The following is a 25,297-nucleotide window of genomic DNA, read 5'->3' as shown; positions in this document are numbered from 1 at the left end:
GTCTGCCATGTAGCATGCTTCTGTCTATAAGTATGTGTGGATAATCCTGTCTACCGCTGCTTTTTTTGAAAGATATCATGAACCGAAAAGGTTTTGCTACTGCTCTTAGCATTGCTGCCCTGAAGTTAATAGCGCTATCAACAAAGCTCAGTGGGAAAATGTTGTGATAGACTACTTTCTGGAGGATGATCGTGCCATGCTGACTCTCTGACTCTGAAAATGAATCAGACACTGAGGAAATCCCTGATTTCAGTAAAAACATTTTCATTGAACCAGACAGTGTAGTCTTCTGATGACAAATGTGGGGAAGAAAGGGTGTAATTGTCATGGAAGAAGTTGTCCGAGTTTTGAAATCAGTTGAATGCCCGGTGGAATCAAAGAGATGATTGCCAAATGTGTAGGGAGTCCAAAAAGAGAACACAGAAAGAAGGCTGTTGTATAAAACACCTCCCTCCAGATTACATCTTCAAACTAAGCGCAACCATAGCATCTATGACAAAGGGAGAAGCGTTCATCCACGTATACGGTTATATGTCTAGCTACATTTTCAGATATTATACATTTCTAATTTTGTCAGAAAGTCATTTTCAATGCAAGTTAAAGCATACTGTTAGCTAGCTAGCTAGCGAATGTTAGCTGTCTCGCTAGCTAACATTACGTGTATGATCTGTGCAGGAGCTCTAGAAAGAGGCCCGAGTTCAAGAGTTGGAATTCCGAGTTGGATGACCATTCAAATGGATTTTTCCCCGTCTGAGTTTTTTTTAGTTCTCAGTTGTTTTGAAAGCGGCAATATAATTTGGATTATGGTTTATTGTTTAGCTAGCTAGCTACATGTCTAAACAAAAGACTCGACGATGGATGTAACCATTTCACTGTACCGTTTACACCTTCTGTATCCTGTGCATGTGGCAAATAAACAGATTTTATTTGATATTGTGTGGGTTTACCAGAGACGGTAATGTGAAGAACAACATGACCTGCACCAAAGTCAGATTAGGATATAGGCCAAGGACTAGATAGTTTATTTCTACTATTACTTTTTGCTACTACACTCTCCACTTTTAGTCTTGAAATCTTTGGTTTACTACACAGTGAATCCTTATAGAGATGGGTGGGGCTAAGGCTTAGGAGGGTGTGAATGATGCTGAATGGTTGTAGTCAAAGAAGACCCCTCCAGTAGGTGTACCAAAAATATTCACAGACCATTTCCTCAAAAAAGTTTATCAACTTTCAAAGCAGAATCATTTTCTCACTGTTCCTCAACACTAAATCCAGGTGGTGGGTCACATTTGAATGCATAGAGATACCGTGACAAGAGCCCATAGTCGTGCCATTCATATGCCACCATCACCTCATGTTTCAGCGTGATAATAAATGGCCCCATGTCGCAAGGATCTGTACACAAATCCTGGAAGCTGAAAATGTCCCAGTTCTTCCATGGCCTTCACACTCACCAGACATGTCACCCATTGAGCATATTTGGGATGCTCTGGATCAAATTTACAACAGTGTGTTCCAGTTCCCGCCAATATCCAGGAAATGGGACAACATTCCACAGGCCACAATAGACAGTCTGGTCAACTTTATGTGAAGGAGATGTGTCACGCTGCATTAGGCAAATGGTGGTCACACCAGATACGGACTGTTTTTTTTAATCCACACTGCTACTTTTTTTATTTTTAAGGTGACCAACAGATGCATCTGTATTCCACGTCACGTGGAATCCATAGATTAGGGCCTAATGAATTTATTTAAATTGACTGATTTCCTTATATGAACTGTAACTAATTGTTGCATGTTGTTTTTATATTTTTGTTCAGTATAAATATTTATCAGTGAGTAACACTGATTCAATCAAACAGACATTGCAGACAAAAATACCATTGTTCTTGTACCACACAAAAGCATATTTGAAGTATGTGCAATACTAAGACTACATTTACTGACAGAAACAAAATGAAACTCCTTTAAGTGAAACTGCATCTGGAACAATTGTTCAGATTTCCTGCAATGTGAGGTTAATTGAATCAGACTTTTTGAGACAATGAACATGTAAACTGTGGCCAAGAACAAACACCAAAGCTTAAAGCAGGAAAATATCCCCAGTTTGGAGCTGCAAACTCCTGTCACATAACTTAAGGGGTCGTCAGGGGTGAAAAACAAACAAACAAAGCATATAAATAGAAAAAATAAATAGATAAATCATTTTCCTGATTAAAATAGTTCAGTGGTCCGGATCCATCTATGGCAGTGTTTCCCAACTCCAGTCCTCAAGTACCCAAAACAGTACATATTTTTGTTGTAAGTCCAGACTAATCACCTGATTCAACTTATTGAGGGCTTGCTGATTAGTTGAATCAAGTGTGTTGGTCCAGGGTTACAACAAAAATATGTACTGTTGGGGAACTGGAGGACTGGAGTGATGAACGATGATCTATGGGATTTCCTCATTATTTCTGTTGTGTTCCTTACTTTACGTTTTGCAGTTGTGAATCCAACTAGAGGAGCGAGTTATACATGTAAAGAATAAATATGTCAACATTAAAAAAGAACTGTTTCACTACACCAAATGACCAAAAGATACAATCTCAGCATTATAAGTGTATATGGGACAATATCCAACTAAATAACCATGTGCTTTCAACAAGTCCTATTCAAATAAGCACACGTGGTATGATCAAAGCAGTGGGATGGCAGTGGCAGTGGGATGGCTCTCTCGTATACCGTACAGGGGTGAGCTACTAATACCACATCTGAAGTACCTCAGAGCAGCCTCCCTTCACCACAGATGTGCTGCAGTAGAAAATCGGAATCATGGATACCATGCTTTTAAAAGTAAGCTTAGCATTCTTCCCTCAAATGGCACTGTTATTGGTAGTACAATAATTATTCTCAAATGCAGACTGTAAGAAGTGTGTATACCTGTGCTTGGCTACTGCTGGCTCCTCTGAGGTAAAGCACCACTTAGGATGTCCCAAGCTTTACCTCTGGGATATCATAGGTATATTGTGATATAACACAATGATCTTTACAAATATATCCCCTTTGAAAACTAATTTGTTCTAAAAAGAAGGTGTCAGGACCAGGGTGTCAGGACCACTTGAGTGATGTGGTGTGGCTGGTTCGGCCAGCATGCAGTTCAGTTCTCTGAGTGAAAGAGTGAGTACATGCCTTTAAATCTGCTATCACTTCACTACCAATGTCTTCAATACTGAGTGTTGAAAACCCAGTGAATTCAGTGTTCGCACCACTAGGTTCAAAAGTGTCTGAGCATGGGCCAATCAATATCACCATGGGGACAGACAGGTCTTCATCTTCACTGTGATTCATTCCTTAGTCTGACCTCTGATCTGGCTTTGGGTTCACCAGCTCTCATAAAGTCCACACTGTGCAGGTCACACAGACAGCCACACTGGTACGCTACACACACAGTACAGTAGGGTCCCCTGGGGGGGACATGACAGTAGCTAACAATCCAATGGATGGGAGGCGGGTCCCAGCTGACATCATATAGAAAGGGTGGGAGGATCTTAGTTAACCCCTCCCTCTCTTGGCTCAGTCAGCTGGCAATGGACTCCCTGCAGCCCCCAGCCCTCGCCCCCTAAGGGGTCCCTGGTCCCCGGTGATGAGCGGAGCAGGCTGGAAGCCCCCTCCTCTGTGGGGTGAAGAGCTGGCTTGTGGAAGGCTGGACTGGGCTGGGTTGGGGGTTGAGGCAGTGTCCAGGCTGCTGTTAGACAGCAGACAGCTGGGTGGGCTTGGAGGCCGGCAGCTCCAGTAGAGCCTGCACGGTCATACCCACCTTCACCAGCCCACGCTCCTCTAGGATATGGTGGGGTAAACACAGCTTGTCCTGCCAGGGCAGAAACACAACACACAGTCATCACCGGTCCTTTCAAAACGCTTTCAGGTCAGTACAAGTGAATTGACGTTTGGATGCCAGTCTGTTTCTTTGTTAAAATAGATTGTCAGCAAGACAACAATAAGGCAGTTGTATGAACCAAAAACAGTGGAACCCAAGCTCAACCTATCCTCTTGAGGTTTCCACATTAGGTTCAGGACTCAGACAGAAGTTTATCTACAAATGGTTATCTGTAGATGTTCTCCTGATGAGGGACTGCGCCATAACTGGGAAAAGAGGAGTATCAGATTTCTTGCTGGTAATTGAGAGGACTGATAGACCGTGGTGATTTAGTGATGTGTGTTTACCTGTGACACGCCCAACTTCTTACAGGCATCCAGGAAGTTCTCCACATTCCTGCGGCACTTGGCCATGCTAAGCTTTGGCTGTGGAACAGAATTCGTCAACAGTTACATGGAAAAATTTTACTGTTTTTTTATCCTTTATATGTTCAAAATATTCTTGCCTTTTTTTTCTTCTTGGCAGGTGGTTTGCTTCGGCCTTAGGGATTTAAAACAACAAGTTTTCAACAGGTACTTACCACTGCTGGGGAGGGTACATGGATGCTGGCCACTGACCGAGGACGAATGTGATTGGCCAGATGGCACAGGACAACGCCATCCATCAGAGCAGCTCCGACATCGTCCGGCAGCAAGACCTTTAGTCTGGACTCCAGGTTCTGAGAGGAGTCACAGAAATAACACATTCAACATGGATCCTGTAGAATACATCTCTGTGGAATATTGTACAACAACTATTTCAACCACTAAGGTAAGACATGTATGAACAGTCCACAATAGGAGGTGTTTGGAAATAATATATATTAACAATATAGCAGACACTTCTTTCCAAAGTGACTTACAGACTTAGGCATGACATGCCAACAACAAATTCTGAACCTACACATCCATGTATAACTGACCAAATTATGAAAGATAGGCATTGTCATTTTGTATTCCGTAAAGTGAATGTGGAAGTGGTGAAAAAAGTGTTGTTGTCTACCAACAATTACAAGCCACCTTGGACTGACAACTTGGATGGAAAATGACTGAGGATTTTCGTAAAGGAAAGTATGTGCCCTCAGGCCTGGAGGGAAGCAAATGTAATTCCACTACCCAAGAATAGCAAAGCACCCTTCACAGGCTCAAACAGCCGACCAATCAGCCAGTTACCAACCCGTAGTAAACTTTTGAGAAGAATTGTGTTTGAACAGATAGAATGTTATTTCAGAGTAAACAAATTGACAACAGATTTTCAGCATGCTTTAAGGGAAGGGCATTCAACATGTACGGCACTGACACAAATGTCGACTGAGAGAAATTGATAAAAAGATTGTGGAATGTGTTTTGTTTTGTGCAGCTTTTGACATTATCAATCATAATCTGCTGCTGGAAAAACATATATGTTATGGCTTTACATCCCCTGCTATTTTGTGGATTGAGAGTTACCTTGTGGCAAAATCCTGCACGGAGCCTTCAAATCAAATTCATCTTTATTTGTCACATGCGCCAAATACAACAGGTATTACTTACTTACAAGGCCTTAACCAACAACGCCGTTTTAAGAAAAATAAGTGTTCAGTAAAAAATAGATAAGAAAAAATTGAATATAAAAGTAACAAATAATTAAATGGCAGAAGTAAAATAACAATTGCGAGGCTTTATACAGGGTATTACGGTACAGAGTCAGTGTGGAGGCTATATACAGGGTATTACGGTACAGAGTCAATGTGGAGGCTATATACAGGGTATTACGGTACAGAGTCAATGTGGAGGCTATATACAGGGTATTACGGTACAGAGTCAATGTGGAGGCTACATACAGGGTATTACGGTACAGAGTCAATGTGGAGGCTATTTACAGGGTATTACGGTACAGAGTCAATGTGGAGACTATATACAGGAGGTACAGGTACAGAGTCAATGTGGAGGCTATATACAGGGGGTACAGGTACAGAGTCAATGTGGAGACTATATACAGGGGGTACAGGTACAGAGTCAATGTGGAGGCTATATACAGGGGGTACAGGTACAGAGTCAATGTGGAGACTATATACAGGGGGTACAGGTACAGAGTCAATGTGGAGGCTATATACAGGAGGTACAGGTACAGAGTCAATGTGGAGACTATATACAGGGGGTACAGGTACAGAGTCAATGTGGAGGCTATATACAGGGGGTACAGGTACAGAGTCAATGTGGAGGCTATATACAGGGGGTACCAGTACAGAGTCAATGTGGAGACTATATACAGGGGGTACAGGTACAGAGTCAATGTGGAGGCTATATACAGGGTATTACGGTACAGAGTCAATGTGGAGGCTATATACAGGGGGTACCAGTACAGAGTCAATGTGGAGGCTAAATACAGGGAGTACCAGTACAGAGTCAATGTGGAGGCTTTATACAGGGGGTACCAGTACAGAGTCAATGTGGAGGCTATATACAGGGGGTACCAGTACAGAGTCAATGTGGAGGCTATATACAGGGGGTACCAGTACAGAGTCAATGTGGAGGCTATATACAGGGAGTACAGGTACAGAGTCAATGTGGAGGCTATATACAGGGTATTACGGTACCGGTAATCCGTCTGGCCCTGCGGCCTTGTGAATGTTGACCTGTTTAAAGGTCTTACTCACATCGGCTACAGAGAGCGTAATCACACAGTCATCCAGAACAGCTGATGCTCTCATGCATGTTTCAGTGTTACTTGCCTCGAAGCGAGCATAAAAGTGATTTAGCTCGTCCGGTAGGCTTGTGTCACTGGGCAGCTCGTAGCAGTGCTTCCCTTTGTAGTCTGTAATAGTTTGCAAGCCCTGCCACATTCGACGAGTGCCGGAGCCGGTGTAGTACGATTCAATCGTAGTCCTGTATTGAAGCTTTGCCTGTTTGATAGTTCGTCAGAGGGCATAGCGAGATTTCTTATAAGCTTCCGGGTTAAAGTCCCGCTCCTTGAAAGCGCCAACTCTACCATTTAGCTCAGTGCTAATGTTGCCTGTAATCCATGGCTTCTGGTTGGGGTACGTACAGTCACTGTGGGGACGACGTCATTGATGCACTTATTGATGAAGCCAGTGACTGATGTGGTGTCCTCCTCAATCCCATCGGAAGAATCCCGGAATATATTCCAGTCTGTGCTTGCAAAACAGTCCTGTAGCTTAGCATCTGCTTCATCTGACCACTTTCTTATTGACCGAGTCACTGGTGCTTCCTGCTTTAGTTTTTGCCTGTAAGCAGGAATCAGGAGGATAGAATTATGGTCAGATTTTCCAAATGGAGGGCGAGGGAGAGCTTTGTACGTGTCTCTGTGTGTAGCGTAAAGGTGGTCTAGAGTTTTTTCCCTCTGGTTGCACATTTAACATGCTGGTAGAAATGAGGTTAAACGGATTTAACTTTCCCTGCATTAAAGTCCACGGCTACTAGGAGCGTCGACTCTGGATGAGCATTTTCCTGTTTGCTTATGGCCGTATACAGCTCATTGAGTGTGGTCTTAGTGCCAAAATCCGTTTGTGGTGATAGATAGAAAGGTATGAAGAGTATAGATGAAAACTCTCTTAGTAAATAGTGTGGTCTACAATTTATCATGAGATACTCTATCTCAGGCGAGCAAAACCTTGAGACATCCTTAGATTTTGTGCACCAGCTGTTGTTTACAAATATACATAAACCGCCACCCCTTGTCTTACCAGAGGCCGCTGTTCTATCCTCCAGTAAGGGGTGATTAATTGCCATCCTGATATCGAGAAGCTCTTTTCGGTCAAAAGACACAGTGGCAGAAACATTATTCACCGTGCGCTGCCACTTTAAGAGTGCATCAGCAGTCAGGAATGAGGAAATAAGATAGCTCTTCCGAAGTAATAGCAAAAAAATTGCTAAAATTTGAAAAACAAACCATCAGCTGTATCAGAGGGACAGACAGTGTAACTGCAAGCCTGAAGTCAACAGCTAAAGACCCCCACCACCCCCCCCCCCCCCCCCTCTCATTTTCGCCCCTATCGTTCCAGTGTGTTTCACTGCAGCAGACTTCATTTTTCCCCTATGTGCTCCTTTTGATGTTCGGTGTCGTCGGACTATTAGTCCCCTGACAGTTGTATTTGGTGTGACATTTTAGTTAAAGGGAGTTTGCATGAGTTATTATTTATTGTTGTTTGAACTGTATGGATTTTCTGTCGGACTATTTACATTTGGCCGAGAAGATTCCAGGACATTTTAAGGCCTTTGTATTGTCTATAAACAACCCCCCCCCCCCCCCCCCCCCCCCACACACACACACACAAACCCATTCATACCCCCTGCACTCCTAATACAGATGTCATGACTGTCCACGAGAATCCAAACAGGTCAGATCAAGTTTGCAATGAATCACTTCAATAAGACCCCCTCTCACCCTAGAGGGGGAAGGAAAGAACTAGTGGGGGTTAACAACTCATGCCCTGTTGTAAATCAAGGGAGAAGATTCAGGCATGCGCTCTCAAGATTCACCAAAGGAATGTTCTTTGTTTCAACAAACTGGCAGCTTCATTAAATAGTACCCGCAAAACACCAGTTTCAACGCCAACAGTGAAGAGGCGACTCCGGGATGCTGGCCTTCTAGACAGAGTTGCAAAGAAAAAGCCATATCTCAGACTGGCCAATAAAAAGAAAATATTAACTTCTTGGATATAGGGGGCGCTATTTTAATTTTTGGATGAAAACGTTCCCGTTTTAAACAAGATATTTTGTCACGAAAAGATGTGACAAATGCATCGACTATGCATATAATTGACAGCTTGGGAAAGAAAACACTCTGACGTTTCCAAAACTGCAAAGATATTGTCTGTGAGTGCCACAGAACTGTTGTTACAGAAAAAACCCAGATAAAAATACAATCAGGAAGTGCCGCATTTTTTGAAACCGCCTCATGGCAATGACTCCTTATATGGCTGTGGAGGAGCTAGGAGTCAGCTTACCTTTTCCACGTTTTCCCCAAGGTGTCTGCAGCATTGTGACGTATTTGTAGGTTTTTCATGGAATAGAATTGTGAAAAACACCTCGAGGATTGATTCTAAACAACGTTTGCCATGTTTCTGTCGATATTATGGAGCTAATTTGGAAAAAAGTTTGGCATTGTGTTGACTGCATTTTCGTTTTTTTTTCTTAGCCAAACGTGATGAACAAAACAAAGCTATTTCTCTTACACAAATAATATTTTTGAAAAAATGTACATTTGCTATCTAACTGAGAGTCTCGTCATTGAAAACATCCGAATTTCTTCAAAGGTAAATTATTTTATTTGAATGCTTTTCTTGTTTTTGTGAAAATGTTGCCTGCTGAATGCTAGGCTTAATGCTATGCTAGGCTATCAATACTCTTACACAAATGCTTGTGTAGCTATGGTTAAAGCGTATTTTGAAAATCTGAGATGACAGTGTTGTTAACAAAAGGCTAAGCTTGTGTTTCAATATATTTATTTCATTTCATTTGCGATTTTCATGAATAGGAAACGTTGCGTTATGGTAATGAGCTTGAGGCTATGATTACGCTCCCGGATACGGGATTGCTCGACGCTAGAGGTTAAGATGGGCAAAAGAACACATTCACTGGATGGAGGAACTCTGCCTAGAAGGCCAGCATCCCAGAGCCGCCTCTTCATTGTTGACGTTGAGACTGGTGTTTTGCTGGTACTATTTAACGAAGCTGCCAGTTGAGGACTTGTGAGGTTTCTGTTTCTCAAACCAGACACTCTAATGTACTTGTCCTCTTGCTCAGTTGTGCACCGGGGCCTCCCACTCCTCTTTCTATTCTGGTTAGAGACAGTTTTAGCTGATCTGTGAAGTGAGTAGTACACAGCGTTGTACGAGATCTTCAGTTTCTTGGCAATTTCTCGCATGGAATAGTCTTCATTTCTCAGAACAAGAATAGACTGATGAGTTTCAGTATAAAGTTATTTGTTTCTGGCCATTTTGAGCCTGTTGTAATTGAACCCACAAATGCTGACGCTCCAGATACTCAACTAGTCTAAAGAAGGCCAGTATTATGTGTTCCCATTTAATTAGCTAGTAAATAAATAATTAAACCAATTTGTGTCGTACTGAATCATAAGTAAGACTCTGGTTTTTGCAGATGCAAGGAGGTTACGTCTGTTCAGAATTATGATATGATACGAAGTTATGATTAATACATTGACTGTTTATAGATGTGATAGGTAAAGATCTTTTAGAGTTTCATTTGGGAGATGGTAACTCTTTAAAGAACCGCTCTCGTGGTGCCCCTTATCCTAATTAGTTAATTGTTACATGATTAAGTTAAATCGGGTCACAATTAAACATACTTAGTTAATTAGATAAATAACAGTCTTAAGATTAATGTTAAAGTGTCACGCCCTGGCCATAGAGAGGCGTTTATTCTCTATTTTGGTTAGGCCAGGGTGTGACTAGGGCATTCTATGTTCATTTTCTATGTTTTGTATTTCTTTGTTGTTTGGCCAGGTGTGGTTCTCAATCAGAGGCAGCTGTCTATCGTTGTCTCTGATTGAGAACCATACTTAGGTAGCTTTTTCCCACTGGGTTTTTGTGGGTAGTTGTATTTCTGTTAAGTGTTTGTTTCACCTTGCAGGACTGTTTCAGGTATTCCTTTAGTTATTTTTGTATTCAGTGTTCAGTTCCTTATAATAAAGATGAACACGTATCCCGTTGCATTTCGGTCTGACAACTCCTCTTCTTCCGATGAAAGCCGTTACATAAAGTCAAATCACAACACAGACTATTGCAAATAATCTCATGTTGATGACTGGGATCTTTCTTGTCAATTGTTTCAGGTATTATTGGTTGGGTTACCCCTGTGCTGTGACGTGTGTTTTATATGTTGTGTCTTATCTTTTCTTTCCACTTGCAATCTGGCCGACAGACTACACTGTAGGCAGTCTATTCTGCTGATGTGTGTGTGTGTGTGTCTGGTAGCCCTACTGTCACATCTTCTCCTGCTCCTCCCCTCTGGCGTACGACATCGCCAGAATACTAGCCACTGGTCATGGGATTCATCATTACGCACACCTGGCACCTATCATTACACTCACCTGTTAATTATTATGATTCACACTTGGACTTCATTATCTTCATCATTTCCTCCCATTTATATGTCACTCCCTTATGTTTTGTCACGACTTCCGCCGAAGTCGGTCCCTTTCCTTGTTCGGGCAGCATTCGGCGGTCAACGTCACCGGCTTTCTTGCTACCGCCGATCCACTTTTAATTTTCCATTTGTTCTGTCTTTGTCTTATCACACCTGGCTTCACTTATCCAATTACTTGTTTATTATTTAACCCCCTGTTCTACATGTTGTATTTGTGAGGGATTGTTTGTTGTACTGTGGTCCGTATTGTGTGGCCGTGTATATTACGTGTTATGTTTGAAATTTTGAGTAAAGTATTTTATTACTCATATCTGATGTCCTGCGCATGACTCATCTCACCAGCCACACACAGACGCCTTTACAGAATCACTCACCAGAAGAATGGAGTCAGCAGGAGCAGACACCCTCCCAGTTGCAGTGGAGGAGCGCATTCAGCAGCACGTGACCATGTTGCAACGTCTGGGCACAGCCATGGATCACGTGCTGCAAACAATGAATCGTTGGGAGAGAGGAGGAGGTTATCCAGCGCCTCCACCAGCTCCACTACAACAGGTCCCACTGTCCACCCCTCTTCCACCTGGTCCCAGCGGGATTCGACTCACGCTCCTGAGGGAGTAAGATGGGACGGCTGCCGGATGCCAGGGGTGTCTACTACAGCTGGTGCTCTACCTGGCGACCGTCCACCCGGCTCCTTCGGGGCGTGAGAGTGTGTCCGCCCTCGTCTCCTGCCTCTCAGGCAAAACCCTGGAGTGGGCCAATGCTGTATGGAGTGAGGGAGACGCGGCGTTGGACCATTATGCAGTGTTCACCTGCCGCTTTCAGGCAGTGTTCGACCACCCGCCTGAGGGTCGAGCGGAGGGTGAACGTCTGTTCCACCTGAGGCAGGGGACGAGGAGCGCGCAGGAGTTCGCCTTGGACTTCCAGACCCTGGCCGCCAGCGCGGAATGGAACGACAGGGCCCTGATCGATCACTACAGGTGCAGTCTGCGCGAGGACGTCCATCAGGAGTTGGCTTGCCGAGACACCACCCTCACATTGGACCAGTTGGTGGACCTGTCCATCCGGCTGGACAACCTGCTGACTGCCCGCGGACGTCCGGATCAGGACCTGTCAGTTCCATCCCCCAGCACATCCGCTCCGACGCCCATGGAGCTGGGAGGTACTGCAATTAGGGCGACCGGAGGAGGGGCTATTCCCTGCACCATCTGTGGCTGCTGAGGGCACACTGCTGGTCGGTGCTGGGGGGTTCCTCAGGGAGTCGAAGCAGCAGGCAGGGCACTATAGTGTCACCCCAGGTGAGTCGACACCAGGCTCACCCAGAGCCCCCTGTTGCTCACATGTATGTGTTTATTTAAAAAAAAATGTATATACCCTGTTGGCAATGACAGAGGTCAAAAGTTTTCTGTAAGTCTTCACAAGGTTTTCACACACTGTTGCTGGTATTTTGGCCCATTCCTCCATACATATCTCCTCTAGAGCAGTGATGTTTTGGGGCTGTTGCTGGGCAACACAGACTTTCAACTCCCTTCAAAGATTTTCTATGGGGTTGAGATCTGGAGACTGGCTAGGCCACTCCAGGACCTTGAAATGCTTCTTACGAAGCCACTCCTTCGTTGCCCGGGCGGTGTGTTTGGGATCATTGTCATGCTGAAAGACCCAGCCATGTTTCATCTTCAATGCCCTTGCTGATGGAAGGAGGTTTTCACTCAAAATCTCACAATACATGGCCCCATTCATTCTTTCCTTTACACGGATCAGTCGTCCTGGTCCCTTTGCAGAAAAACAGCCCCAAAGCATGATATTTCCACCCGCATGCTTCACAGTAGGTATGGTGTTCTTTGGATGCAACTCAGCATTCTTTGTCCTCCAAACACGACGAGTTGAGTTTTTACCAAAAAGTTATATTTTGGTTTCATCTGACCATATGACATTCTCCCAATCTTCTTCTGGATCATCCAAATGCTCTCTAGCAAACTTCAGACGGGCCTGGACATGTACTGGCTTAAGCAGGGGGACACGTCTGGCACTGCAGGATTTGTGTCCCTGGCGGCGTAGTGTGTTACTGATGGTAGGCTTTGTTACTTTGGTCCCAGCTCTCTGCAGGTCATTCACTAGGTCCCCCCGTGTGGTTCTGGGATTTTTGCTCACCGTTCTTGTGATCATTTTGACCCCACGGGGTGAGATCTTGCGTGGAGCCCCAGATCGAGGGAGATTATCAGTGGTCTTGTATGTCTTCCATTTCCTAATAACTGCTCCCACAGTTGATTTCTTCAAACCAAGCTGCTTACCTATTGCAGATGAAGTCTTCCCAGCCTGGTGCAGGTCTACAATTTTGTTTTTGGTGTCCTTTGACAGCTCTTTGGTCTTGGCCATAGTGGAGTTTGGAGTGTGACTGTTTGAGGTTGTGGACAGGTGTATTTTATACTGATAACAAGTTCAAACAGGTGCCATTAATACAGGTAACGAGTGGAGGACAGAGGAGCCTCTTAAAAGAAGAAGTTAGAGGTCTGTGAGAGACAGAAATCTTGCTTGTTTGTAGGTGACCAAATACTTATTTTCCACCATAATTTGCAAATAAATTCATAAAAAATCCTACAATGTGATTTTCTGGATTTGTTTCCCTCATTTTGTCTGTCATAGTACCTATGATGAAAATTACAGGCCTCTCTCGTCTTTTTAAGTGGGAGAACTTGCACAATTGGTGGCTGTCTAAATACTTTTTTGCCCCACTGTATATGCAACAGTTTGTGCCGCCTAATTTGCCAGAATTTTACGTAATTATGACATAACATTGAAGGTTATGGCAAGGTGCTCCACTATGCTGGAAAAGGCATCGTTCATCGTTCCTGGATGGTTGGGAGAAGTTGCTCTCGGAGGATGTGTTGGTAACATTCTTTATTCATGGCTGTGTTCTTAGGCAAAATTGTGAGTGAGCCCACTCCCTTGGCTGAGAAGCAACCCCACACATGAATGGTCTCAGGATGCTTTACTGTTGGCATGAAACAGGACTGATGGTAGCGCTCACCTTGTCTTCTCCGGACAAGCTTTTTTCTGGATGCCCCAAACAATCGGATTGGGGATTCATCAGAGAAAATTACTTTACCCCAGTCCTCAGCAGTCCAATCCCTGTACCTTTTGCAAAATATCAGTCTGTCCCTGATGTTTTTCCTGGAGAGGTGGCTTCTTTGCTGCCCTTCTTGACACCAGGCCATCCTCCAAAAGTCTTCGCCTCACTGTGTGTGCAGATGCACTCACACCTGCCTGCTGCCATTCCTGAGCAAGCTCTGTACTGGTGGTGCCCTGATCCCGCAGCTGAATCAACTTTAGGAGACAGTCCTGGTGCTTGCTGGGGTGCCCTGAAGCCTTCTTCACAGCAATTGAACCGCACTCCTTGAAGTTCTTGATGATCCGATAAATGGTTGATTTAGGTGCAATCTTACTGGCAGCAATATCCTTGCCCGTGAAGCCCTTTTTGTGCAAAGCAATGATGATGGTACGTGTTTCCTTGCAGGTAACCATGGTTGACAGAGGAAGAACAATGATTCCAAGCACCACCCTCCTTTTGAAGCTTCCAGTCTGTTATTCAAACTCAATCAGCATGACAGTGATCTCCAGCCTTGTCCTCGTCAACACTCACACCTGTGTTAACGTGAGAATCACTGACATGATGTCAGCTGGTCCTCTTGTGGCAAGGCTGAAATGCTGTGGAAATGTTTTTTGGGGATTCAGTTCATTTGCATGGCAAAGAGGGACTTTGCAATCAATTGCAATTCATCTGATCACTCCTCATAACATTCTGGAGTATATGCAAATTGCCACCATACAAACTGAGGCAGCAGACTTTGTGAAAATTAACATTTGTGTCATTCTCAAAACTTTTGACCACGACTGTATGTAAATTTCTGACTTCAACTGTATAACAGATATATTTAATTTCAACTATTTCACTCCACAGCTACATATAAATGTGGGCATGCAATGTGCATGCTTCTGGGGAGCCCTGAGGGACCCACTGGGATGCTGTCGAAAGCCCAACGCTAACTGTAGCTGTCTGGAAGAACAAGTAGTGACACGTCGAGAATTCTGAGGAAAACATGAAATAGCCCATTCAAGTCTCATCAAATGAGGAAAACATCTTAGAATTAGAGTAATACATTCTCCTGTCAACTCTGCCAATACAAGAGGCATTTGTTCACACCTGATGAATAGCTGCTGATTGTCCTTAAAACTCTTGACATATTTTATAAAGGATTCAGTCAATTTGGTGGAAAATGAAAAGGACTGTTGCAAGTCTAATCGGATTACTCAAGGTTAGAGCATTGGGCCAGTAAACAAAAGTTTGCTGGTTCGAATACCGGAGCCGACAAGGTGAAAAGTCTGCCGGTGTGCCCTTGAGCACGGCACTTAACCCTAATTGCTCCAGGGGCGCTCTACAATGGCGAGCCTGGCCGTGACCCCATTCCCTGCGGGTGCCTCAGGGGGAGTTGAGATATGCAAAAATTACAATTAAAAAATCCATTACACACACGTGTATAACAGGACAAATATAAGCACCCCCCCCTCCCCAAATGATTATTATTTGTGTTGATCTTAGTCATTGTTTGTCATCTGGTGTTTTCGGGGTGTCCTGACCTGCCGTAGGACGCCAATCTGCTCCATCTCCTCTCTCAGGTGTTCCATCTTCCTCCTCATGGTGAAACTGGGGTCTGACAACTCTTGACGGCTGCTTCGACAGAATGCTACACCAACATATAAGAAACATATAGGTTGTGACCTACAGAAATCACTGAAATTACACATTTAGGGAACTTTCAAACAATGGACCTCTGGGAATACCATTGAGCCCTGCAGAGATGAGATCAGAGTCTAGACCTTTTACTGACCATACTCACAGTCTTCCTTCCAACAATAATTGTAACTTTGGAATGTTCAGACTAGGGCTGTGATGGTCATGGAATTTTGACAAGAATATGGGAAACCCTGTTTAAAAACAGTTGTGACAGTTATTTTCATGACTGTCTTCATCCATAACCATCAGTTACACGGGATATGGTAGTAGGTGCCAGGCGTACAGGTTTGTGTAAAGAACTGCAACGCTGCTGGGATTTTCACACAACAGTTTCCTGTCTGTGTCAAGAATGGTCCACCACCCAAAGGACATCCAACCAACTTGACACAACTGTGGGAAGCATTGGAGTCAACATGGGCCAGCATCCCTGTGCAGCGCTTTCAACACCTTGTAGAGCATGCCCCAACGAATTGAACTGTTCTGAGGAAAAAAGTTGGTGCAACTCAATATTAGGAAGGTTTTCTTCATGTTTTGCAGTGGTGTAAAGTACTTAAGTAAAAATACTTTAAAGTACTACTTAACCCGTTTTTCAGGGTATCTGTACTTAACTTTTTATATTTTTGACAACTTTTACTTTTACTTCATTACATTCCTAAAGAAAAAAAATTTACTTTTTGCTCCATACATTTTCCCTGACACCTAAAAGTACATTTTGAACGCTAAGCAGTACTGGAAAATGGTCCAATTCATGCCCTTATCAAGAGAACATCCCTGGTCATCATATTGCCTCTGACCTGGTGGACTCACACATGCTTCATTTGTAAATTATTGTGCTGGAGTGTGCCACTGGCTATCCACACATTAAAATAACAAGAAAACGGTGCTGTCTGGTTTGCTTAATAAGGAATTTGAAATTATTTTACTTTTGATACTTAACTAAATTTTAGCAATAACATTTACTTTTGATACTTAGGTATATTTAAAACAAAATACTTTTAGACTTAATCAAGTAGTATTTTTACTGGATGACTTTTACTTTAGTCATTTTCTATTAAGGTATCTTTACTTTTAGTGAAGTATGACAATTGGGTACTTTTTCCACCACTAATGTTTTGTATACTCAGTGTGTAGCAGTATGTACTAATTATACTATAACTACTTCTAAGGAAATCTCCTTACATGCTGACCACACTGCTCGAGAGTGTGCGCCATTAAGCACATGTTGATTTTGTCCACCCACACCAGATGCGATCAGGACACACAGGTTGAAATATCAAAATGAACTCTGAACAAACTATATTAATTTAGCTATCTAGATTGCTGTTGCTAGCTAATTTGTACTGGGATATAAACGTTGAGTTGTTATTTTACCTGAAATGCACAAGGTCCTCTACTCCGACAATTAATCCACACATAAAAGGGTAAACCGAGTTAGTTTCTAGTCATCTCTCCTCCTTCAGGCTTCTTCTTCTTCTTTGGAATATATGTTGGAAACCAACTTTAAGGTGTATTTCCACCATCAACTGGACTGGAGTGTGAACCTCAGTTCATCTTTCAATCACGCACATGAGTATGTGCTCCTAAGAACCAATGAGGAGATGGGAGAGGCGGGACTTGCAGCGCGTCAAGCATCACAAATAGAGCCAAGTTCTATGCAGACGCTCATTGACGCGCGCGAGCAGTGTGGGTGCAATGATTGAGTAAGAAGTTGTATACATTTATTTTGCAACGCTCGTGCACATGACATGGGCGGTGTGGTCAGCATGTTAGTGTCCTTTCTGTGGGTTCAACACCACATTGCTTGGATTTTGTAAACAATTTATTAATAGTGAAATACCATGAAAATTCCGCTGAACTCCACCATTTTTCTTGGAAGGAAAGTTGAGAAGGTCGTCTCACACATCATTGTTATCATGGCAACAGAGACAAAGTAATCAAGAACTAAGGTCAAAGGTCCAGTGATTGACCGGGAGTGCAGGACAGATTGCAACTCTGACAGGGACACCATTTTCCTGTTTGTTGGATATCTATGACACCCATTAATAGTTTGTCTTCTCTATTTTACATTTTGTTAAAAGGGAAATCTGCGATTCAAACAAAGCAGTCACCCTGCCACTGAATTGGTAAACAGATGAAGGATGGGGCTGGAGAAATGTAACTACTCTCAAATTCATAGACAGAGCTATGGATGCAAGGACTGACCATGAGATCAAAATGATAGTTTTAACCATGTTTTGAGGCTATACAGTGTTTGTTTACGATGACATTGTTTACAAACAATGGACTAAAAAAGCAAATACGACAGTAGAACTAAGCTCATTAAGCATTTATACATTATTCTTCAAGAATGAATGGGTATACACTGAGTAAAACAAACAGGAACACCTTCCCAATATTTGCACCCCCGCCATCAGAACAGCCTCAATTTGTCGGGGCACGAGTTAAGTAGTACTTTAAAGTACTTTACACCACTGCAAAACATGAAGAAAACCTTCCTAATATTGAGTTGCACCAACTTTTTTCCTCAGAACAGTTCAATTCGTTGGGGCATGCTCTACAAGGTGTTGAAAGCGCTGCACAGGGATGCTGGCCCATGTTGACTGCAATGCTTCCCACAGTTGTGTCAAGTTGGTTGGATGTCCTTTGGGTGGTGGACCATTCCTGATACACACAGGAAACCGATGAGCGTGAAAATCCCAGAAGCGTTGCAGTTCTTGACACAAACCAGTGCGCCTGGCACCTGCTACCAAACCTTGTTCAAAGGCCCTTACATTGTTTGTCTTGCCCATTCACCCTCTGAATGACACACATACACAATCCATTTCTCAATTGTCTCAAAGCTTAAAAATCCTTCTCTAACCTGTCCTCGCCTTCATCTACACTGATTGAAGAGGATTTAACAAGTGACATCAATAAGGGATCATAGCATTCCCCTGGAAAAGTCCCAAAAATGTACGTAACAATCACAGATTGCACTTTTAAACAGAGCCTCCCACAAGAAAATGAAGCCTCTAGCACTGAGGCACATGCTTGACACACAGTTGACATTGTAGAGTGCCTTCATAAAGTATTCAGACCCCTTGACTCATTCCACATTTTGTTGTGTTACTGAATAACAAATTGCTGAAATATATTTTTTCTCATCCATCTACACACAATACCCCAAAATGACAAAGTGAAAACTTGTCTTTAGACATTTTTGAAAATGTATTAAATGAAATACAGAATTGTATAATTTACATAAGTATTTACACCCCTGAGTCAATACATGTCTTTCTGGGTAAGTCTCTAAGAGCTTTGCACACCTGGATTGTACAATATTTGCACATTATTATTATTTTAATTCTTCAAGCTCTGTCAAGTTGGTTGCTGATCCTTGCGAAACAGCCATTTTGAAGTATTGTCCTGCTGAAAGATGAATTTGTCTCCCAGTGTCTGTAGGAAAGCAGAATGAGCCAGGTTTTCCTCTAGGATTTTGCATGTGCTTAGCTCTATTCTGTTTATTTTTATCCCCCAAAAACTCCCTAGTCCTTGCTGATTGCAAGCATACGCATAACATGATGCAGCCTCCATTGTGTTTGAAAATATAAAGGATGCTACTCAGTGATGTGTTGTGTTTGTCCCAAACATAACACTTTGTATTCAGGACGTGAGGTTAATTTCTTTGCCACATTTTTAGCAGTTCTACTTTAGTGCCTTAATGCAAACAGGATGCATGTTTTGGAATATTTTTTATTCTGTACAGGCTTCCTTCTTTTAACTCTGTCATTTAAGTTAATATTGTGGAGTAACTACAATGTTGTCAATCCATCCTCAGTTTTCTCCTAACACAGCTATTAAAAACTCTGTAACTGTTTTAAATCCCTGAGTGGTTTCCTTCCTCTCCAGCGAGTTAGGAAGGATGCCTGTATCTTTGTCATGATTGGGTGTATTGATAAACCATCCAAAGAGTAAATAACCTTGTAAGGATACCATTTCAAAGGAAACACTTTGAAGTTTGTGGAAATGTGAAAGGAATGAAGTAGAATATAACACAATAGATCTGGTAAAAGATAATACAAAGAAAAAAACAACTGTTTGTTTGTTGTACCATCATCTTTGAAATCAAATCAAATGTATTTATATAGCCCTTCTTACATCAGCTGATATCTCAAAGTGCTGTACAGAAACCCAGCCTAAAACCCCAAACAGCAAGCAATGCAGGAGGGCTAGGAAAAACTCCCTAGAAAGGCCAAAACCTAGGAAGAAACCTAGAGAGGAACCAGGCTATGAGGGGTGGCCAGTCCTCTTCTGGCTGTGCCGGGTGGAGATTATAACAGAACATGGCCAAGATGTTCAAATGTTCATAAATTACCAGCATGGTCAAATAATAATGCAAAAGAAAAGCAATAATGTATTATTCAAGCCCAGTTGTAATTTTGATTTTGGGCACTAGATGGCATGTGGTATGGTATGTGCAAAGTTTTAGACTGATCTGATGAACCATTGCATTTCTGTTCAAATATTTGTATCAAGACTGCCCAAATGTGCATAATTTTGTTTATTAATAACTTTTCATGTTCAAAATTGTGCACTCTCTCCAATAGCATGGCATTATTTCACTGTAATAGCTACTGTAAATTGGACAGTGTAATTAGATTAACAAGAATTGAAGCTTTCTGCCAATATCAGATATGTCTATGTCCTGGGAAATGTTCTTGTTACTTACAACCTCATGCTAATCGCATTAGCCTACGTTAGCTCAACCGTCCCGTGGAAGGGACACCGATCTCAAAGAAGTTTTAATAACTTCACCATGCTCAAAGGGATATTCAATGTCTGCTTTTTATATTCTTACCCATCTACCAATAGGTGCCCTTCTTTGCGAGGCATTGGAAAACCTCCCTTGTTTTTGTGGTTGAATCTGTGCTTGGAATTCACTGCTCAACTGAGGGACCTTACAGATAATTGTATTTTTGGGATACAGAGATTAGATATTTGTTTATGACCATGTTAAACACTATTATTGCACACTGACTGAGTCCATGCAACTTATTAAGAACATTTATACTCCTGAACTTATTTAGGCTTGCCATGACATTGTGGTTGAATATTTATTGACTGAAGACATCACAGCTTTTCATTAATTTGTAAAACACTTTAAAACCATAATTCCACTTTGATATTATGGGGTATATAGGCCAGTGACACAAAATCTCAATTTAATCAATTCAGGCTATAACATAACATTTGGAAAAAGTCAAGGGGTGTGCCTGGGACAAGCTGTAACAGGTCCATACTTACACAGAATCACTCTATTACTTTCTGGAATGCTATTAATAATATACCCCGCCTCATACTTGCACAACATGTTCAAGCTCATTGCTCCATGTTATCTGTTTTAAAGTTACTTAACGGGTTAAATACCTTAACTTGAAGACATTAAAATGTGTTTATTGTATGTGCGCCACTTAATAAATAAAAGCCAGATAAGGAATGACTGTAACCGCTGAAAGATTTTATTAATTCAGGCTTACCTGATCTTGGCTTCAGACCAAACACTGTGAGGGTGCTGCTGAAATCAGCATTCCGCATCCCCTCCTGCAGACAAAACACATGACAAGTTTATCAGAAAGATAGATCAGACAATTTAGATAGTTGCTTAAGTATGTGCTAAAATAATTTGGATGAATGCGATTTTACTGTGCATTTGATTGAATAGCAATTCACACCTCACACTCGTCATTCCCACTGGAGTTTCTTCTGGCACTCTGGCACTTGTACTGTAAGAGAAGACACATCAAGACAGATATTTACTCCATGATCTAGCCTAGAACCTAGTGTAGGCTACTAGCTGAATCCTCTCATATATACTGAACAAAAGTATAAACACAATATGCAGACATTTCAAAGATTTTACTGAGTTACAGTTCATAGAAGGAAATCAGTCAATTGAAATAAATAAATTAGCCCTAATTTATGGATTTCATGGGTGGGCCTGTGAAGGCATAGGCCCACCAGCTGGGGAGCCAGGCCCAGCCAATCAGAATGAATTTCCCCCCTTCTTTAATTACAGCTCATGAAACATGGGACCAACACTGTACATGTTGGGTTTATATTTTTGTTCAGTATAGTTGAACACAGCCCTTTGTCGTCTACCTCCCTGGACAGTCTGGGATGTATTTGTTCCAGCCTGTGAAAGAAAAGTTGTTGATTTCATACAGTGGGGAAAATAAAACCTTGAGTAATATGTCCAGCCATGTAGCAGCCATATTGAGGTATGCATGGGGTAAACACTTGCGCTTGCTCTTGGCATAAGTGCTGCGTCTAAAACAGGGATCATTAAGATTCGGCCATGAGAGAATTTGTTCTTGAGCAGATGGTCAGGTGGCCAGAACACAATTACACATAATTTGTAGACTACAAATGAACCACAAGAAGCCCAAACTGATATAATTTTTGACTAAAACATAATAATTTCAAACCTTGCTTACATTTTTATAAAATCACATATCTCTCTAAATGCGTGGAACAGATTTCCAAAACTAAAATCACTTGGAATTGATTTGCTGGTATTTTTACAGTCTTGTATGTCCAACAATAAAACAAATTAAACTTCTTTAGGCAGTCTCACTAAACACTTGTTTTTAATCACCCAGTACCTAGTATGCTGGAAAGCTGCTTTTGATGGCCAAGGTATCAAGTAAGTAAGACTGCATTGTGAAAGTCATGGTTTCACACCTTAAGATGATCTTTCCTCAGATACTTGTTCCTCCTGCGTTCCTCGTTCTGGTTGAGTACGGGTGGAACCTCTGGCCATTTTGGCTCTGTGTCAGACTCTGACTTTAGACTGCCATCGAAAGAGCAGGAAGAGGACGGCTGAAGAAAGACAAAGTTGAAAGGCCAAAGTACTGGACACTGTACTGATCAAATGGCAATGCAATAATGGACAAAAAAACACTTGGCTTAAGCAGCACAAGCCTTCAATATAAATAGATGAAGACTAAAGCCTCCCCTTACATCACTAAAGGTAACAAGGTCACATGCACACCAGTGGAGGCTGCTGAGGGGAGAACAGCTCATAAGAATGGAGCAAATGGAATGGCATCAAACACCTGGAAACCAATTGATACCATTCCACTGATTCCGCTCCAGTCATTACCAAAAGTCCGTTCTCCCCAATTAAGGTGCCACCAACCTCCTGTGGTATAAACAGACACATCATCACATGCATGATGATGAGGGTGAGAAAACAAAGGCATGAATGAAATGGGTGACCTCAGAGAAAGCTGTGTCATCATCTGTGAAGTCAGGGTCCTTTTCGGAGAAAGACAGAGAGAAAGAAAATAGGAGTGAAACCGACACCTAAACCAAACACCAAACACACACACACGCACCCGCACACACACACACACACTTTAAAAGTGAAACTGAAAATATGACTGTAAATTTGGCAGATGAGATTAATGAGTGAAAAGAAGGAAATGATTGCTAGTATTACATACATTAAGGGAACATTTTGACACTTGCCATATGGTTAGTGAGAAAGTCCACATTGCAAATGTACGGTCCCTTACTAGACGTCCGACAACGTTTCTAAAATTCGCGGATAGCGTTGGGCCGTGCAGCAGGGCCGGATCTTCCAGGAAGTCATCAAACGAACTCTCTCGGACATTTGGTTTCTGTATTATAACATTTTCAAATTTTGGTAATTTTGGTAAATCCCACAAGAGGGCGAATGGAATCATATTGCAAATGTATTTTTTTACATTTAAGTTACAGATCCAGTTGCAGCGTGTTCAGACAAATCTTTTTAAAGTGTGCTTCGGAGCTCTGCGAGATTTCTGTGATTTTCTGAAATAACACACACTCACTAAATCCTCCGTAAATAAGTCAGTTCTTAACGTAAAGACTTAAAACTCAAAATTCTATAAGTGCCTACGCCAAGGAGGATATGTGTTCACTTTCAGCTTCCTGTGCCAACCGGAAGTACCTTTAATTGGGGTCATAGATGCTGTTTTGAAGGGTTAAAAAGGTCTGATCTTTTCAAAACGTTATATGTGTTATTAGGCAACCCTCATGAATTGTAAATCAGTACTTTTTCCCAACAGATGTCAAAGAAAAGCTCTTTCACACACACACACCACACACACACACACACAGCAAGGATGGAGTGACAAAGTGCGGTGCTTAAAGACACTCAGAGCCTGCAATGGCATTACCAGAATCTCTAGGCTGTGCCGAGTTCAACGAGATGCCCCGCTTGACCGTAGCTCGCTCGGTCTAAACACAGCGACCATGAGAAAAAGTAGGCCCAAAATGAAGCCTGGCCCTAAATGTAATTTGCTTTTGGGTGACAGTGAGAGAACCGTTAAGGTGAGAAGCACAATTCGACCTCAGGTACGTTCCTGAGGTCCTCCCGATCTGTGCAAGCCTAACCTTGACCGCGTAGCATTAACCCTTAACAGTTAAAAGAAGGTGTCTACATCAAACAGTTTTCACTGACTTCTCTCCCCATAGGAATACATTGCCTGCATTCAACCTGAAGCCTATGTGGGTTATGAATGCCGTATGAACCTGTCTTCAATGACAATCCATCAGGCCACTATGAGGTCTACCTGTGTTGATTCTAAGCTTCCTGAAGCAACCGGGAAGTGATTAAATTCACCCTAAAAGTGTTTTGATATATATAACCTGCAATTATGAAAATCACTGCATTCAACCTTGTGTAGATCAGTCAATTATAAACATAAAGACTTAAAACGCAGGATTCTGTAAGAGCCTACCCCAAACAAGATATGTGTTTACTTATAGCTTCCTGTGCCAACCGGAAGTGCCTTAAAATGGTGTCATAGGTGCTGTTTTTAAAACTTCATATGTGTGATTAGGCAACCCTCATGAACAGTAAATCAGTAATTTTTCCCAACAGATGTCAAAGAAAAGCTCTCTCTCTCTCTCACACACACACAAACACACACACACACACACACACACACACACACACGCACACAGCAACGATGGAGTGACAAAGTGCGGTGCTTAAAGACACACAGAGCCTGTAATGGCATTTCCATATTCTCAAGGCCGTGCCGAGTTCAACGAGATGCCCCGCTTGACCGTAGCTCGCTCTGAGTGCAGCGACCGTGAAAAAAGTAGGCCCAAAATGAAGCCTGGCCCTAAATTTAATTTGCTTTTGGGTGACAGTGAGAGAACCGTTAAGGTGAGAAGCACAATTCGACCCCAGGTACGTTCCTGAGGTCCTCCCAATCTGTACAAGCCTAACCTTGACCGTGTGGCATTAACCCTTAACAGTAAATCAGGGTTTTTTGATCTCACAGATTACAATGACATCTCTCCTTATAGGAATACATTGCCTGCTCCCATAAATTCAACCTAGAACCTATGTGGGTTAATATTGCCTTATGAACCTGTCTTCGATGACAATCCATCAGGCCACTATGAGGTCTACCTGTGTTGATTCTAAGCTTCCTGAAGCAACCGGAAGTGGTTAAAATCACACTA

At 42.4% G+C, this 25,297-nt stretch overlaps 1 protein-coding gene across 6 annotated transcripts in view; it reads right to left on the bottom strand.

The window, feature by feature from the left end:
- Positions 1-1,704: 1,704 nt before the first annotated feature.
- Positions 1,705-25,297, bottom strand: part of LOC110509412 (leucine-rich repeat and calponin homology domain-containing protein 2) — an 88,858-nt gene continuing 65,265 nt past the window's right edge. For 2 of the 6 annotated variants that reach the window (XM_036968345.1, XM_036968347.1), the window contains 8 exons: positions 23,054-23,092; positions 22,517-22,654; positions 21,508-21,558; positions 21,313-21,376; positions 15,640-15,746; positions 4,440-4,577; positions 4,207-4,284; positions 1,705-3,850 (listed from right to left, as the gene is read on the bottom strand). In XM_036968345.1, coding sequence (XP_036824240.1) covers positions 3,731-3,850; positions 4,207-4,284; positions 4,440-4,577; positions 15,640-15,746; positions 21,313-21,376; positions 21,508-21,558; positions 22,517-22,654; positions 23,054-23,092 — 735 coding nt within the window. In that variant the 3' untranslated portion in view covers positions 1,705-3,730. The remainder of the gene's footprint in view (positions 3,851-4,206; positions 4,285-4,439; positions 4,578-15,639; positions 15,747-21,312; positions 21,377-21,507; positions 21,559-22,516; positions 22,655-23,053; positions 23,093-25,297) is intronic. The other 4 variants (XM_036968348.1, XM_036968349.1, XM_036968346.1 and 1 more) reach the window with 3 other exon arrangements.

The sequence above is a fragment of the Oncorhynchus mykiss genome, chromosome Y (genome assembly GCF_013265735.2).
Source record: "Oncorhynchus mykiss isolate Arlee chromosome Y, USDA_OmykA_1.1, whole genome shotgun sequence".
Classification (NCBI taxonomy): domain Eukaryota; kingdom Metazoa; phylum Chordata; class Actinopteri; order Salmoniformes; family Salmonidae; genus Oncorhynchus; species Oncorhynchus mykiss.
This window is presented reverse-complemented; position numbering and strand designations above follow the sequence as displayed.